At 53.8% G+C, this 14,567-nt stretch overlaps 7 protein-coding genes across 7 annotated transcripts; 4 read left to right on the plus strand and 3 right to left on the minus strand.

The window, feature by feature from the left end:
* Positions 1–831: 831 nt before the first annotated feature.
* Positions 832–5,614, minus strand: NEUTE1DRAFT_147257 (uncharacterized protein; the record flags this gene model as incomplete). The annotated part of the gene is made up of 4 exons (XM_009853927.1): positions 832–1,155; positions 1,224–4,743; positions 4,805–5,057; positions 5,608–5,614. 4 exons carry the CDS (start codon positions 5,612–5,614, stop codon positions 1,111–1,113), a joined length of 3,825 nt encoding a protein of 1,274 aa, XP_009852229.1.
* A 612-nt stretch (positions 5,615–6,226) lies between these two features.
* NEUTE1DRAFT_138758 (uncharacterized protein) lies at positions 6,227–6,738 on the plus strand (the record flags this gene model as incomplete). The annotated part of the gene is made up of 2 exons (XM_009853928.1): positions 6,227–6,547; positions 6,622–6,738. 2 exons carry the CDS (start codon positions 6,227–6,229, stop codon positions 6,736–6,738), a joined length of 438 nt encoding a protein of 145 aa, XP_009852230.1.
* Positions 6,739–6,891: 153 nt separating this feature from the next.
* NEUTE1DRAFT_123136 (uncharacterized protein) lies at positions 6,892–7,934 on the minus strand (the record flags this gene model as incomplete). Its single annotated transcript, XM_009853929.1, has 4 exons — positions 6,892–7,315; positions 7,399–7,464; positions 7,633–7,648; positions 7,750–7,934. 4 exons carry the CDS (start codon positions 7,813–7,815, stop codon positions 7,173–7,175), a joined length of 291 nt encoding a protein of 96 aa, XP_009852231.1.
* Positions 7,935–8,490: 556 nt separating this feature from the next.
* NEUTE1DRAFT_45658 (uncharacterized protein) lies at positions 8,491–9,506 on the plus strand (the record flags this gene model as incomplete). Its single annotated transcript, XM_009853351.1, has 4 exons — positions 8,491–8,536; positions 9,045–9,157; positions 9,332–9,395; positions 9,475–9,506. The coding sequence occupies 4 exons, from the start codon at positions 8,491–8,493 to the stop codon at positions 9,504–9,506; spliced, it is 255 nt and encodes an 84-aa protein (XP_009851653.1).
* Positions 9,507–9,993: 487 nt separating this feature from the next.
* Positions 9,994–11,202, minus strand: NEUTE1DRAFT_123138 (uncharacterized protein; the record flags this gene model as incomplete). Its single annotated transcript, XM_009853930.1, has 1 exon — positions 9,994–11,202. The coding sequence occupies one exon, from the start codon at positions 10,966–10,968 to the stop codon at positions 9,994–9,996; it is 975 nt and encodes a 324-aa protein (XP_009852232.1).
* A 376-nt stretch (positions 11,203–11,578) lies between these two features.
* Positions 11,579–12,575, plus strand: NEUTE1DRAFT_27368 (uncharacterized protein; the record flags this gene model as incomplete). The annotated part of the gene is made up of 4 exons (XM_009853237.1): positions 11,579–11,617; positions 11,772–11,809; positions 12,107–12,466; positions 12,551–12,575. Coding segments are annotated over 4 exons (462 nt in total), but the record flags the coding sequence as incomplete, so codon positions are not given.
* Positions 12,576–13,491: 916 nt separating this feature from the next.
* On the plus strand, positions 13,492–14,517 carry NEUTE1DRAFT_84070 (uncharacterized protein; the record flags this gene model as incomplete). Its single annotated transcript, XM_009853931.1, has 2 exons — positions 13,492–13,662; positions 13,913–14,517. The coding sequence occupies 2 exons, from the start codon at positions 13,542–13,544 to the stop codon at positions 14,515–14,517; spliced, it is 726 nt and encodes a 241-aa protein (XP_009852233.1).
* Between the last annotated feature and the right edge of the window lie 50 nt (positions 14,518–14,567).

The raw sequence follows: 14,567 nt of genomic DNA on the forward strand, positions 1-14,567 counted from the left end.
TCCCCCTTTTCGCTTTTACTATACCTTTGTGTTTTTTTTTTTTTCACGTTTTTGAAAATTTTTAGATCAAATTGTGGATGAACGGGGGGGATTGTTGTTGAAAAACCGTTTAGGTTTTTTTTTTTTTTTTTTTTTTTTTTTTTTTTTTTTTTTTTTTTTTTTTTTTTTTTCAACCTTTGCATTTTTTTTTTATATTGTTTGTTAACTCGAGGAGGAGAGCAGTCATCAAGCATTAACGGAGGGCGACGACCCTCCATACTATCTCTAGCGTAGAAAGAGAAACGTAGAAGGTGAGGTTAAATCATGATCCCTAGGTGTAAGGCACTGACTGACTGGCATTGACTTATCTGACGTTGACTGTCTTCCTCGCTGTTTGTTGGACTGTGGATTCTCTCGCCAGCTCTATAGTAATCTGCTCTTATATTACCTCCAACAGACACCTCTATACTTTTGTCGTCTACTTTCACTCAAGTGCTTATGAAGCAATTCATAGCCTACAACGGTGTGCTAGGCCACGACCTCCACACAACGACAGCATCTTGATTTTGTCCTTTCTATAGTTGTCGATGCCACACTTGGGGCCTACAAACCCAGTGGTGTTACGAGTGTGCAGAGTGTACATACAGAGATATGCGACATTTGTCGTTTCGATCCCAATCGTTTGCGTCTATCGTAGAGACCACACTTAGATCGGAATTGGAAGTTATGGGATCAATGTCGAATAACCAGTATTAGCTCAAAGCTATGTATGATTCACTGATTATCGGATTATACGCAGAACTTACATTCCACCGACTCAACGCAAATGGAATCAATAAACCATCATCAAAGCAAGAAACAATCTAAGCCTTTTGTTTTTTTTTATCCACAACGCTAAATTCGGCTATTCCTCTCTCTCTCTCCTTCTCTTTCGCTTCCTCTTCCACTTTCGTTTCCACATATGGACAATGGTAACGACACGTGAAACCGCTTCAGCACCCCTCAGTGTTCTATTTACAACTTACTCGTTTTCTTCTTCCGCGGGGACCGTTCTGGAAAAATGAAATTATACTGATCAACTAAGTCTGTACAAGTAGAACTAGACGACGAGGACTTGACCCCATAATCCTTCTAAGGAGTGGCCTTGCTCATGCTAATCAGACGCTTGACGCCGACCTGAACAGAGAATAAATTAGCATATTGGTTATGAGTGAGGTTCATTAAGTAAGGCGACGAAAACTTACCATCCACTGACCACACTCCTCCGTCTTCTCTTTGGAAATCTCCACCTGGATCTTGGACGCAATATCGTAGTTCTTTCCAGCCAAAGCGCCGGCCAACTGAGCCAGCTGGTCAATGGTCTCGGTCTTGATCAGCTCCTCGTTGTTCAGGTGGTCGAAGAGGATGTTGAGACGCTTTTGGGTATCCTTGACCTGGGGAGCGAAGGAGGCAGGGGCCTTGGAGGCCACGCGTTGCATGTCCTTGCTCAAGATGTCGACGAGCTCCTTGGCGTGCTCAGGGATGTTGGAGCGGTCACCAGGAGGGTATCTGGGCTTGGGTGGGGCAGCGGGAGGAGGGGCCTGCTGCTGGGGAGGAGCACGAGCACCGGGAGGAGGGCCACCACCGGGAGGCCTAGACGCTGGGGGAGGTGCCGAGAAGCCCGCCCGAGGTGGTGGTGGGGCAGCAGCATATTGCTGAGAGGCTGCTGGAGGGGCAGGAGTGTAGGCTCCAGACGCCGGAGGAGGAGCTATTCCTGAACCGGATGGTGGTCCCTGAGTGTACTGCTGCGTGGCAGGAGCAGGGGCGTACCGGTTGGCTGGGGGCGCGGCGGCGGAGGGGGGAGGGTTGTATGGAGAAGCCGTCCGGGGAGCGGGCGGGACTCCATATGTTGGCTGCAGACCGGCGGCAGGCGGAGGGGGAGCATAGGGGTTGGTAGCGTTGCTCGAGACCGAAGAAGGTCTGGGAGGGCCGGTCGGTGGCGCGCCGACACTTCTCGGAGGCGCAGAACCCTTCGGGGGCGGCGGCGGCGTAGGCGCACCCTGCTGGAAGGGACCGGCTGGTGGCGGAGATGCAATGCCGGGTTGGCCAGGGAATGGAGAAGTGAGGGGGGCAACGCTCGGCGTGTTCCTACGAGGAGGAGCCTTTGTCACCATGGGCACATCATTCCAGACACCGTCTCTCTTGAGCTGCACTGGAGGCGCGGTGGCCTTGGGGGGACCACCAAGTGGGCTAGGCTGACCAAAGTTTTGAACGGGAACGCCATACCCAGTGACGGACGTAGGAGCATAGCTTTGAGTGGGTGGTGTGTATCCTGACGGGGCATATCCCTGGTTCTGGGGAGGCGCGTATGTAGACGACGAGGCTCCGTACTGGGAAGCGGCGGCAGAAACAGGGGCGAGAGGAGGAGCGTAAGGGTTGCTGGCCGCAGCGCTTACCGGTGCCGGCACTGGCGGGGCGTAAGGGTTTAGAGAGCTGGAGTTGGCCGGAGCCGGAACCAAGCTGGGCTGCTGATACCCGACTGGAGCAGCGGTACGGGAGGAGGTGGTGGTGGTGGTGCGACCAGCGGGGGTGGCTTGCCGAACGGCAGTCTGAGCACCCGCCTTCTGAGTGGCAAGCCTAACACGGTTGCGGGCTGTCTCCGCAGGAGGGTAGCTGGTAGGCAGAAGATCAAGATACTTCTGGGCAACCGACAACTGGCCATGAGCAGCCGCAATGTCAGCATACTCGAGGTATTTATCGTACAGAGCGGCCAGCTTCCAACCCTCAGTGAGGCTCGTCTCGCTGTCGTTGAACTTGGTCACATGGCGAAAGATGGTCACCTTCTCGATGAACTGCTGAAGGGACTTGGCATGGACCGAGAAGGTGGAATCACCGGCCTCCTCATTCAAGGCAGCTTGCTCAGTCTCCTGAAGCTCGTCCACCCAGAGACCGACAACCTTCTCCAGCTTCGAGCCGATCAGGTAGCAGAAAGAGGCATCCTTCCTGTTACCAGACTCCAAGATGCGGTCACCCAGGGCCTCGCAGAGGTCGGGGAATTCGGAAGGATCAGCATAGGTGCAAAGGGTAACCATGGTCTCCTTCCAGTCGGCAAGATCCGCGTTGTAGGCGATATCCCACAAGTTCTTGGCCACAACAGAGCTGATGAGCCGCAGATAGCTGGGGCTACCCCTCTTCTGTTGGAGATAAGCAGTCTGAACCTTTTCCACAAGCTCCTTGCTGCCGCAGTTGGCGATCAAGAAGGCATCCGACCATCGTTCCTCCTTCAAGCAGATCTCTACCGCCTTCTCAAACTTGCCCAGGATCAAGGCCCTGGTGATCTGATCCTCCAAGTGAGTGTTGCCCACGCTCAGAAGGTTGAAGGGGTTGTCGGTCTTGGCTCCCTTGGTAGCGGCGATTTCAGACAGGAAATCTTCGCCATCGTCGCCGTCTCCCCACATGCTTACAACACGCCTATGCTTCTTGGCCTCTCCGCCGTTAGGCTTAAGAGATGCAGAATCCTCCTGCTTCGGCTCAGGAGACATAGGTGACTCGGCCCCCTTAGCCTCCTCGACCGGCTCGTCCTTGATGAAACCAAGACGCTCAATGATCTTGGTCCGCCCATCAGACTCACTGAGGGTCTGCATCACCTGCCACTCAGCCTTCTCCTCGTCCGTCTTGGCGTTCTCGATATGCTCTTCGCAGATGCTCGCAATGTCGCCGCTTTGAATGGCTTGTTCGAACTTGTCGGTCGCGGAGCCAATGTCGGAGTCGATGGAGAAAGAGGAGATCTGCAACTTGGAAGACCTCTTCTGGCCAGCAGCTGTCTCCACCTTGTTGAAGAAGACAAGCTTGCCACCGAAGCCGAAGGAAACGCCAACGGGGCGTTCGATCCAGGCGGGTGCCCGGGGCAGAGAGAAGGAAGCCGCCTGCGGTTGGGACGCGGCCTTTGAGAAGAAATCATCATCAGAAAGGTTGTTCTGGGCCGCGGGAGCCGCCGAGGGGTTCGTGTTCTGGAGGGTCTGGATAGCGATCTTGCCGTCAAAGGATGCTGTGGCCGACAGATTCGGGTTGTGAGGGTTGAAACGGGTGTAGAAAGTCCAGTTGGTAGCCTCAGGAAACTCTCCATAACGCTCTCCAGTCTGAGGGTTCCAAATGAGGGTCCGGTTGTCCTTGCCGCAAGAAAGAAGCAACCCTGCATCCTGCTGGCACCACGAAAGCGACAAAACGCCCTGATCGTGGCCTTGGAGAGTCTTCTCTGGCGCTTGGGAGTTGCGAAGGTTCCAGAGCAGGATGACGGGAGCGGTATCATCGGATGAAGCCGTCAGGAGCTTGGTCGAGTTCTCTGGGTCCCAAGCAATGGCGCTGACAGCCTTGCGATGGTTGTTCAAGGTTAGAGATGCCTTCTTGGTCTTGAGATCCCATACGGTAACAAAGCCTCCTGCACCACCAGTGGCCAGAATGTTGGCGACCTTGGGATTCCAGGCCAAGCAATCGATATCGTGGGCGGCAGCGGTGCCGAGGCGGAAGGGAGCCGAGGTGTCGTTAACGTCCCAGACGAACAGCTCACCCTTGGCACCGGCAGTAGCGAGTACCTGGGGCCTCAGAGGGTTGAACTGTAGGGCCTTGATGGGACCAGTGTGCTTGGTGGTGCGCGAGATGAGGGCGTCCTCACCGGCGATCAGCTTCTCGGCGTCCCATAGATCCAACGAGCCGTTTTCCATGGCGCCGGCAATAACTCCCCGGGGATGTTCGTCATTGGGCTGGCCCCATGCGATGTCGTAGAACCTATATGCGTCTCTGTTAGTGCGCCCGAAGGGTAACTATGTGTTGAAGCTCTCACGCATACCTGGACTCTGCGGTAATGCTCGCTATAGGCTGGAGCTCCAGGCCCTGTTCCTGGCTGTCCAACTTGAGATCCCATAGCTCCAGCTTAGTCTCGTCTGAGAAGTCGGCATCGACGGCACCTGACCGGGTACCCGTTACGAGCAGGGGGTTTGCGCCGGGCGACCAAGCGAAGGCCGCAGTCCGGGGGATCTCTCTCAACCGGACCATGATGTTTGTGTGTTGTATGTGAATGTCGGCCGCGGGTGGTGATGCGGCTACGCGGGCGGTGTAAATCGGTGGGCGAAAGAGGGGAAGTCAGGGGAAGCTGAAGCTGGCCGCCTTGGGTCGAAGGGTGGGAGGAGAGTGCGGGTGGCGTGGATTAATTAAGGTTGGGGTGGGTGGATGGTATTAGAGCTCTAGATCGTCAGGTCGTGCAGTTGGACATGAAAAGAAGTAACAAGACAAAACGACCAAAGCCCCTCCGCGATTGAGGCTGTCTATGGTCGGTGTCGTGTCGGTCTGTTGGGAGGAGGTTGTGATATGGATGGGATCGAAGTCACAGTGAATAGCGTAGTGCTGCTGTGTTGTTAGAGGCATTCGGGGCAGTGAGCTGGAGCGGATTTGGTGCAGCGCATCCCGTCTGCCTGTCCATTGTTGCCAGATTGCGGATAACAGCTGCCCCCCCAGCCCCTGACGTTGGCACCACTGGACTTTTCCCTCTTGCTGGCTTCAAGGCTGATGCAACCCACACGGCACAGCTCAGGGGCAAGTTGGCAACAGCAAGATGAGAGCCCGGGCCCATCCATGTTAAACCCTAACCCTTACCCTTCATATTCTACACTGCCTACACTACATCCGTACTGACAACTGTTACTTCTTTCCATCCACATGATGTGGTGACCTATATATACACATATCCTTCAACAATATCCAAATAGCTATCGATACATCTTCGTGTGAAGTTTCAGAACCATCTCTACTTGTGCTTCCTATAAAGCCCTCAGACCGAACTGTGGGAGAAACCCTTATTTGATGACGTACAAAGCGCCTGGTGCATGAACTTCTAGGATGGCCCAAGCTTCCCCGCTGTCACGATGGTGGGGTCGCGACTTTTCGAACTTCAACGTTTCTCCATGTCTCACTCGCTACTTATCACTCGACGAACATCCAGCACATGAATGATCTTTATAAACTACACATCGACAGTGATTACTCCCAAGAGAAGTCACCGAGCCAAGAACCACGCTTAACTCACCAGAACAACGATATCCATTTCTTTGCGGCAGTCATTCAGCCTCGTCAGGACACAACACACGTTACACCTTCAACCTCGGCTGAAAGTACACAGAAGCTACAGTCACTTTCACCAAGAGGCGTCTCAAGTCTCACTTCAGTGACTGATCGTTTCCACACTTGCATCACAAACCCTTTGAAAACACCGATCATGACAGACACCACGCGTTGGAAAGCCACCGTTCACATTCGCGGTCTTGCACCCGCCGTGACGACAGCCACCATTCACGACGCCTTCATTCCCTTTGGCGAGATCGTCGATATCTCGCTGCCCAAGAATGAGAAGCCCGACTCAACGGATCCGCACAGGGGCTTCGCCTATGTCGAGTACGAGGATGAAGAAGACGCTAAAGAGGCCATCGACAACATGGACCAGTCCGAGCTGTTTGGCAGAGTAATCAGGGTCTCGGCGGCAAAGATCCCCAAGAGCGCGAAAGAAGGGTTGGGATCCAAGACTGCCGTTTGGGAGCAGGTGAGTTTCATCTATGGGGGATGCTCGGGAATCACAGTTTATACCTAGACTCATACTAATGCGCTGGCTCACAGGAAGGATGGCTGGCTGAGAATGCCGTCAGTGAGGAGGATCGTTTGGCTGCTACCGCGCCTGATGACCCTATGCAGGGCCTCGAGGGACTAGATGTTGCTGGACCGAAACCGCAATAGAGATCGGTCGTTGCTTGGTCCGTCTTCAGCAAATGGACTCTCCCCGGCGAGGGTCGGGGGGAGAGAAGCGAGTTTCTGTGTTGATACCCGGAAAGAAAAGCATTGCATGGCTACGGCGTTAAATGGCATCATTGGGACTTGGGTGTATTTTTTTTGGAAGTGTATCACATTCTGTTGCTTCTTTTTTACCATTTGACATCAAAATCGACAATGTCACTTGAACACCGGCACTCGGGAGCCCTCACTGAGCCAAAAATGACAGCCATCACCCGTCCGACCACATTCAACTCTTTTGTAGGATTAACCGTGTTGATTCCTGGTCATCATGTACAATGCTACGCCAAAAAAAAAATGGAGGCAACCTTTCTCGAGAACACTTTCCTCGTTCCCTTATCGATTATACGCCCCATGCACAAAAATCCCTGGTTGTTCGTTTAGTGCTTCTCTTCGTGAGCAGCGTGGAGGGCGTGCGAATCGGCAGCGCGGTTCTGGCGCTTGAGACGGATGGTCTTGTCAACGACAAGGTGGCGAGTGATGGAGTAGATGGCAGCGCTGACGGCGAAACCGACGACAACACCTACTCAGTCGAACAATTCCCCCCCTTATCAGCACTCGATCCAGGATGGCATCCATATGTATAATAGCTTGGTGCAAGCTTACCGAGAGGCCACAACTCAGCGGGAATGGTCTTGATGCGCATGCGGAGGCGCTGGGAGACGGTGTGGGCTGTACCGTAGATGACGTTGTCAGTCGCGGATATCCCCCCCTCGCGCAATTATTTTAAAACCCTCCATCTCCATTGCCAACTGGGGTAAATGCTCCTGAAGCTCCGGGAAATTGTGTAATAGCTTTTGTTGTCGTAGAATGCAACGGTTGGGTTGTTCGTTCACGTACCGGCCTGCTCCTCCTTCTATAGCAAGACAAAAAATCCCTTGGTTAGTAACTCTGACGCAATGGCACCTCCCAAAGCTTCGGAAAAGTCGCGGACTCGAGACCGGGTATAGCTCTTACGGGAATGGGGCGCATCATGCGGGGGGTCTGGCGGAAAGCCTGGCGGGCGACACGGGAGGCGAACATCTTGCCGGCGTGGAATTGAGTGGAGATTTGTCTTGAGGGATGGTGTTGCGCTACCGCGGTGGACGAAGAGCAGCTTTTGCGATCGAGGTTGGCAATTGAACTTTTGGCTTCTTTCTTTGCCTCAAATCAAGATGCGGGAGTTCGAGCGTTGAGCTTCGTTCGGCTGCACGGACACTAGCCGGGGGGGTTCCACCTGCTGTTAGGTGAGGTCAGCTCACCGCAGCTGGCGTCCAGCTGTCCTGGATTCGGTCGAGGAATCATCGCCCGTCGGAGTGCCGTCACCATTCGGGGTTGCCAAGACGCTGCATGAGTGCTGACGGGAGGTGCGAAAATTGGTGCCTCAGGCTTCCGAATCGAGGCAGTCTCTACAGCGGACGAAGTTCTGGCTTTCAGAAGGTGCATTGCCTGGCACTGCCTGGACGGGGAAGGAGGACAGCGCACTGACTGCAATTCGTCAGAGCTACCAAAAGCTAGCACCCGTGCTGTGGAATCGATCCACTCGGCTCACCTCGCCTCATCATCGACGCAAAGGTCAGAATCTCACAGCAGCTCTTCCACGTCCCCGTCAACACCCGCACCTGGTCCAATCCCACAAGCCATTGAGCTTCCGCCTCAACACCAACTCCCAGACACCACCCACCACCCCCGCGACCACCACCGCAAACCACCGCCAACATGTCCGACGACGAGCGCGTTACCAAGCCCTTCAAGTTCGTCACTGGTACGTACAGGTTTAGTCCCTGAGCATTGGACCTCTGCTCCCCCAAGCAAAGATCTAAATTCCCTCGGCAAAAAATCATGCCGTGACCTCATTGCGCCGGGCCGGAATTGATTGCTAACAAACGCACGTTGCAGCCGGTATGCAACAACCTTTACTTTTGCTTTTCAAACATATTTAGCTCCTCCGCCGAATTTGCCGAAGATCGGCAGCAAGCCTTTAAATGCTTCACTCGCGATCTCGCCGGAATCCCCGATATACCCCGGCTGAAGATAGAGCTCAAGCTCTTTTGGCACGGGGAAAGAAGAGGAGTGCATTGTGGAGACCCCCGAACATCGAACTTTGCGCGGCACGGGGCAAACACCCCTTCTCCATGCCCGCAGCTGCTAGCTTTGCGGATGCGGATCACGAGCGAGCGAGCAGAGCCATCAAAACCAGCGCCAAAGAGAAATCGCCGAAAAAAGAAAAACCTGTGTTCTGACGTATTGCGTGTTTTTTCAAAAACTATTAGGTGTCGACGCCCGTTTCCCCAACGTCAACCAGACCAAGCACTGCTGGCAAAACTACGTCGATTACCACAAGTGCATTCTCGCCAAGGGCGAGGACTTCGCTCCCTGCCGCCAGGTTAGCCGCACCACCACCACTAAATTCACCACTGCCCCCAGCTGTTGCTTTGCCGGATGAGAAAGAGAAAGGAGAAACGTGGGGGCCGGATGGGATGCAAAGCCAGACCGAGGACGACAAAGCTACGAAACGAAAAGGGACCCGAATGCTGACTGACACCTCGCCGTTTATTAGTTCTGGCTCGCCTACCGCTCTCTCTGCCCCAGCGGCTGGTACCAGAGATGGGACGAGCAGCGTGGTACGTAACGGGAAACGATCTTTTTTCCACTGCTAGAAAAGGGCCAACGGAGGGCATGTTCACTGACAACTTCTTACAGAGGCTGGCAACTTCCCCGTCAAGCTGGAGTAAATACCCCTGAAACGCTTGTATGACGCGACAGGAATAGGTGGGTGGATGATGACAAAGGTCAACCACCTATCAGGACTCACTTCACCCTACATCGAACCTAGTTGTATTAGAAAGCTCTTGGTAGTATGGGGGAATGCACATAGAGAGTATCTTGGGGTTGGCGAGACGAGGGTTTCCCGTTGAATCTTGCTGAAGTGATGTCATCAAAATAGAAAGTGAATCGAATCAGAGCTCCTTTAGTGAACTGAATTCGGTATTTCACTAGGCTTTGTATGATGTGGCCTAGACGTATAGTACGTGGTATCATGAAAACCCCCTTTATCCCTATTCGCTACCTCGTGATGAGACAATATAAACATACCAAACTCCCGATAACGCCAAATATGAGTTGTCTTCCCGAGGCAGTCAAGTAAGTCAGGTTCACCCGTTACATCCCAACTTACACCACCGAGATCTCCATGAGTCTATGACATCTTCCATCGAACTCTCACTCATCATCAGAGCTCATAAACTCATCATCGTCATCAAAGCCAGCGAAGGTCTTGATCTGCGCCTTCGGCTGCACCGTCTCCTTCTCTTTGCCTTTCAGCTTTTCCTTGTCCACCACCATCTTCGGTTCCGGCTCCGGTTCCGATGGTGGTGTAGCCGCACCATCCCGCTCACTCTCCTTCTCATCCTCACTCATCGCTTCACCCCCGGAAGACGACCCACTCCCACTCCCCGAACCGCCCTCCCCAGGATTCGCTGCATTCGCCGCAGCCGCCGTAGCCGCCAACATCGACAGATTATCCGTGTACGCGCCCTTCTTCAGAGCCGTCATCACCGCCTCCCTCGTCCTCTCATCCAGCTCCTCCTTATCCTCCACCCACTTACCATCCAACATGAATCCCCCACCTCCTGCCTTCCCATGCCTGATCTCCTCCTGCCGCTTTTCCGTCTGCTCTACAATTTGCTGCCACCGCTTCCTTCGCTTCTCTTTTTCTTTTTTCTCCATGTCGGGTTTGATGGCCAGGTAATCGGCCAACGCCTTGGCCTCTGTGATGGTCCGCAAACGTCGTCCATCTAGGTTACGCGAGGATCCGTTGTCTTCCCCTTGCAAGCCGTTCTTCTTGCGTTTTGAAGACATGCGCCCGCCTTGGGCGCGAAGCTGAGAACCGAAACCGCCTTTGCCGCCGCAGAGCGGGAGGGAGAGGCGGAGGGGGAGAAAGTCATTGTTTCCGAGACCTGGCAGGAGGGAGGAGAGGGGCTGAGTGGAGGAGGAAGGGAGTTGTTTGTTGGAATTGGTGGTAAGGAGAAAGCGGAAGGTGGCAGGTGATTCCAGGGAGCCAGGCAGCCGGGAGAGGAGCCGGTCGCGCAGCTCAGTGACGGTTGTTGAGGCGGGGAGGGCGAAGGTTAGAGTGGGTGGGAGGCCGGTGCCAGCTATACTGGTAATGAGGACGTTGATGGTGTTGGTAGGATCCATTTCGATGATAACGACAAAGGTGCCGGCAGACTTTTAGATCGTAGGCAATTGTGTTGGCGTTGATGCACTGGGGTGTAGATTTAATGCTTTGATCCACGGCGTGATGTCGATGATGGCAGATGAACGCAGCCTCCCTGCGCTGTGGAGCGACGATGTGCTTATCGAAGTCTTGATCGTCAATGACGCTGAACAACCGCTACCGGAGAAATATCAGAGTGCCACGCCGGAATTCGTCTGAGACGGTTCGTTGGAAACGTCGGGATTGATTTTGCTTTGTTGCACTCGGAAGGGAAGTCGTTTTGGAGATGAACTTCGCCTCTGCGACGCCAATTTGGAGAACCGTCATGGCCGCTGACAGATGGGGCAAGCCACACGGTCCAGCCTTATCTGCGGACTTGACCCAGGTCGGACAGGGCGGTGAGGCGCCAAGACTCCTGAAAGTGTGGCGGTGCCGCCCCGCTAGTTTCGCAACCCTACTATGGCATTGGAATTTCGGCACGCAGCCCACAAATCACTTAGATCTCGAATTTTGAGCTCTCGACTCCCGCAACGCCGACACTTTCCCCGGACCAACACCACCAATTGTGTCGACACCGGTCATCTCGTCAAAATGCTTATTCCCAAGGCTGACCGCAAGGCGATCCATGAGGTATGCGAAATCGATTTTTTATGACGGCCAGACATTGAAAATGGAAGGAGGGTGGACATTGTTGGATACGGAAACGAGGGCGTGCAAATGATTGCTGGGGGGCCGTCAAGTTGAAAGTGGAAGCCAGAACGTTATGCTGACCATTTTAATGTAGTACCTCTTCCGTGAGGGCGTCATGGTCGCTGAGAAGAAGTAGGTTTCCACCCGAAATTCCAGTCAAAGATACACACACATCCAGCCTTGAACCGTTCGATTCGCACGTATTTTGGATGGGAGGGGGTGGGGTTTCGTCGCCGTCCGCCATTTCTGCTGTCGACCGATCATGCCTTACGACGAACATATCAAACGAACTCCAGCCCGCTATCGCGACATCGACCCAAATCGGCGCAGACACAGAAACAGACGCCAGCACGAACTCGCCCTCCATCCGCCGTGGACACCCGCCAACGCGAAACGAATAACACATGCTAATTCGTGACACCCGTTTAGCTATGAGTCGACCCACGAGACCGGCATCCGCAACCTTTTTGTCATCAAGGCTTGCCAGTCTTTGACCTCGCGCGGCTACGTCAAGACCCAGTTCTCGTGGCAGTACTACTACTACACCCTCACCCCCGAGGGTCTCGACTACCTCCGCGAGTGGCTCCACCTCCCCGCTGAGATCGTCCCCGCTACCCACATCAAGTCCCAGCGGTCTCACGCTCCCCCCCGTGGCATGCTCGGTGGTGAGGAGCGCCGCGAGCGCCCCTTCGGTGGCCGTGGCCGTGGTGACCGCGAGGGCGGTTACCGCCGCCGTGAGGCTGGTGAGGGTAAGGAGGGTGGTGCCCCCGGCGAGTTCGCTCCCCAGTTGTAAGTTGCCCCCGCTGTTTGGGCCGTCAAGGTTTCTTTGTTTTTGCGAATGTTTTAGATAGGCTAACATTTGTCTCCCAACAGCCGTGGTGGTTTCGGTCGTGGCCGCGCCGGCCGTGGTGAGGCCCCTCCCTCGTAAATGTCGGAAGGCGGAATAATCTCTCTCAATCTTGGGTTGCCTGAACAACAGGCATAAAACAGCATGGGCACGACATGTACTCTTAAGTCTTCACGAGAAAGAGTGAAAGGGTCGACCAGCAATTGCACACCTACTCGCCGGGAACCGTGAGTGGTTTGTGAGGAGTTTGGTGGATAGAGATCATTCGGAAAACTTCTGCATTCAGGGTCATCATTTGCGGTCAATCGATTTCACTCGCGGCGTTCATTTTCGTGATTCTATACCTCCATCAAGAACAGCTTTCTGCACGTCTACTCTGGCCGAGTGCGTTTATGACGTGATGACTTCGGAAAGGTGGAAGCTGGACGTGCATAGACTGGAGGTTCGGGGAAAAACTACCAAGAGGCATAGAGTTTGGCTCTCTAGGACAGAAACAGCCTTCAGATAGCCAATCCCATGTTGTTTGTGTCGTAGGACAGACACTCGGGCATTCACCAAATGGTTTTCTTTCCCATGAACACGGAGTGTGGCAGAGTCGTTGATGAGTCCGCATCTCTCCAAAGCAGGTTAAAACCAGGGTCATCTTTTGGGAAAGAGACTCCAATATAGCCGTATTCACCAGCGTCACCAGTGTCATTGTTTACACCGGGCCGTTTACCCCTGAGTTCTTGGCCTGCAGTCGGGAGAGAGTTTCAGGAGATCGGACAGTTTTGAATGAGAATTGTTAATTACCACTCCGCTCATGGATGTAACTTACCGGTACGCAAATACACACACATAACCCTGAACGTAATTCCGTCATTACTTGCCTGGAGTTCTCATTCGTTCGATGCCGACATTCTCTTCTCCTCCAGTTCAACGGCAACTCGTTCGTTAATTGTTTGACTCGTTTCATAAAAGAGAGTATACCAGAGTCTGAATTAACTAACGCATTGTTTCACGACATAGGTAGGACGGATGGACAGCGGCTTTCGATCCCATCGCCGCGGCGCATCCGCGCGCCTTCGCAAGACGTTTCGGTACCCGAGTGAGGATGAGGCCGATGACGAAAATGCGCTCGAGGTTATGGACGAGCAAGGTATGTGCTTACCATGTTTCTGTCTTCTGCTCCTCTCTCCTGTCAAATCTTTTGTTGCATCTGAAAACCCACGTTCTTTTTTTTTTGTCAACCTACCTATACACTGAATCAACCCTCACTCATATGTATTCCCCTCCTACGTACCCACACATACTCAACCCATCCCGATCACCCTCTTCTCACATCCCAACCCTCGCCCTCGTCACAAGTCATCATGCCCAAGTACTAAACAAAAACTTTCAATGAACAGAACAAGAATCCCTCATCACAACCCTCACCATCCAAAACTCCCAACGCAACTCCCAATTCCGCTCTCTCCTCTTGCTCATTCCCGCCATCGCTTCAGTTCCTTACCTCCTCGTCCTTTTCTTGTCGCCTTCTTCCTCTTCTCCTTCCCATTTCCCTTCACATGGACAAACCAAAACATCAACAAAAACATCAACAATCTTCTCTCTCCTCGCTCTTACCTCCCTAGCCGCCACGACGTTCATCACGATCAAACTACCTCCTACCAAGACTGGACTATCCATTGTCGACTCTCTGGCTTCTTCTTCTTCTTCAGCCACTACGAAGAAGAAAAATAAGAGGCTTCCCAACCAGTACGGTGCTAGCGTTCTTACACCCTCGCCGTTGGAGACGTGGTTACCATATCTAAACGTGGGGTTGTGTGTATTGGTGCTGTTGACCGGTCTTGTCACTGGTGGGGCCCAGGGAGTAAATGCTGTGGGAAAGGTATATCTCGCGGCGTTGCCGGGGGTGATATATGCGGCGACAGTGGCGGCTAAGGTGGTTATGGCGGGGGTTGATCCGGAGGGGGAGTTGGGCGGGTTGAGGTATGGGTATAAGGGTGCTTAGGTGGTAGAATGAGGTCTGAGGGGGGGGGGGGGGGGGGGGGGGGGGGGGGG

The sequence above is a fragment of the Neurospora tetrasperma genome (assembly GCF_000213175.1).
Source record: "Neurospora tetrasperma FGSC 2508 unplaced genomic scaffold NEUTE1scaffold_4, whole genome shotgun sequence".
In the NCBI taxonomy this organism is placed as follows: domain Eukaryota; kingdom Fungi; phylum Ascomycota; class Sordariomycetes; order Sordariales; family Sordariaceae; genus Neurospora; species Neurospora tetrasperma.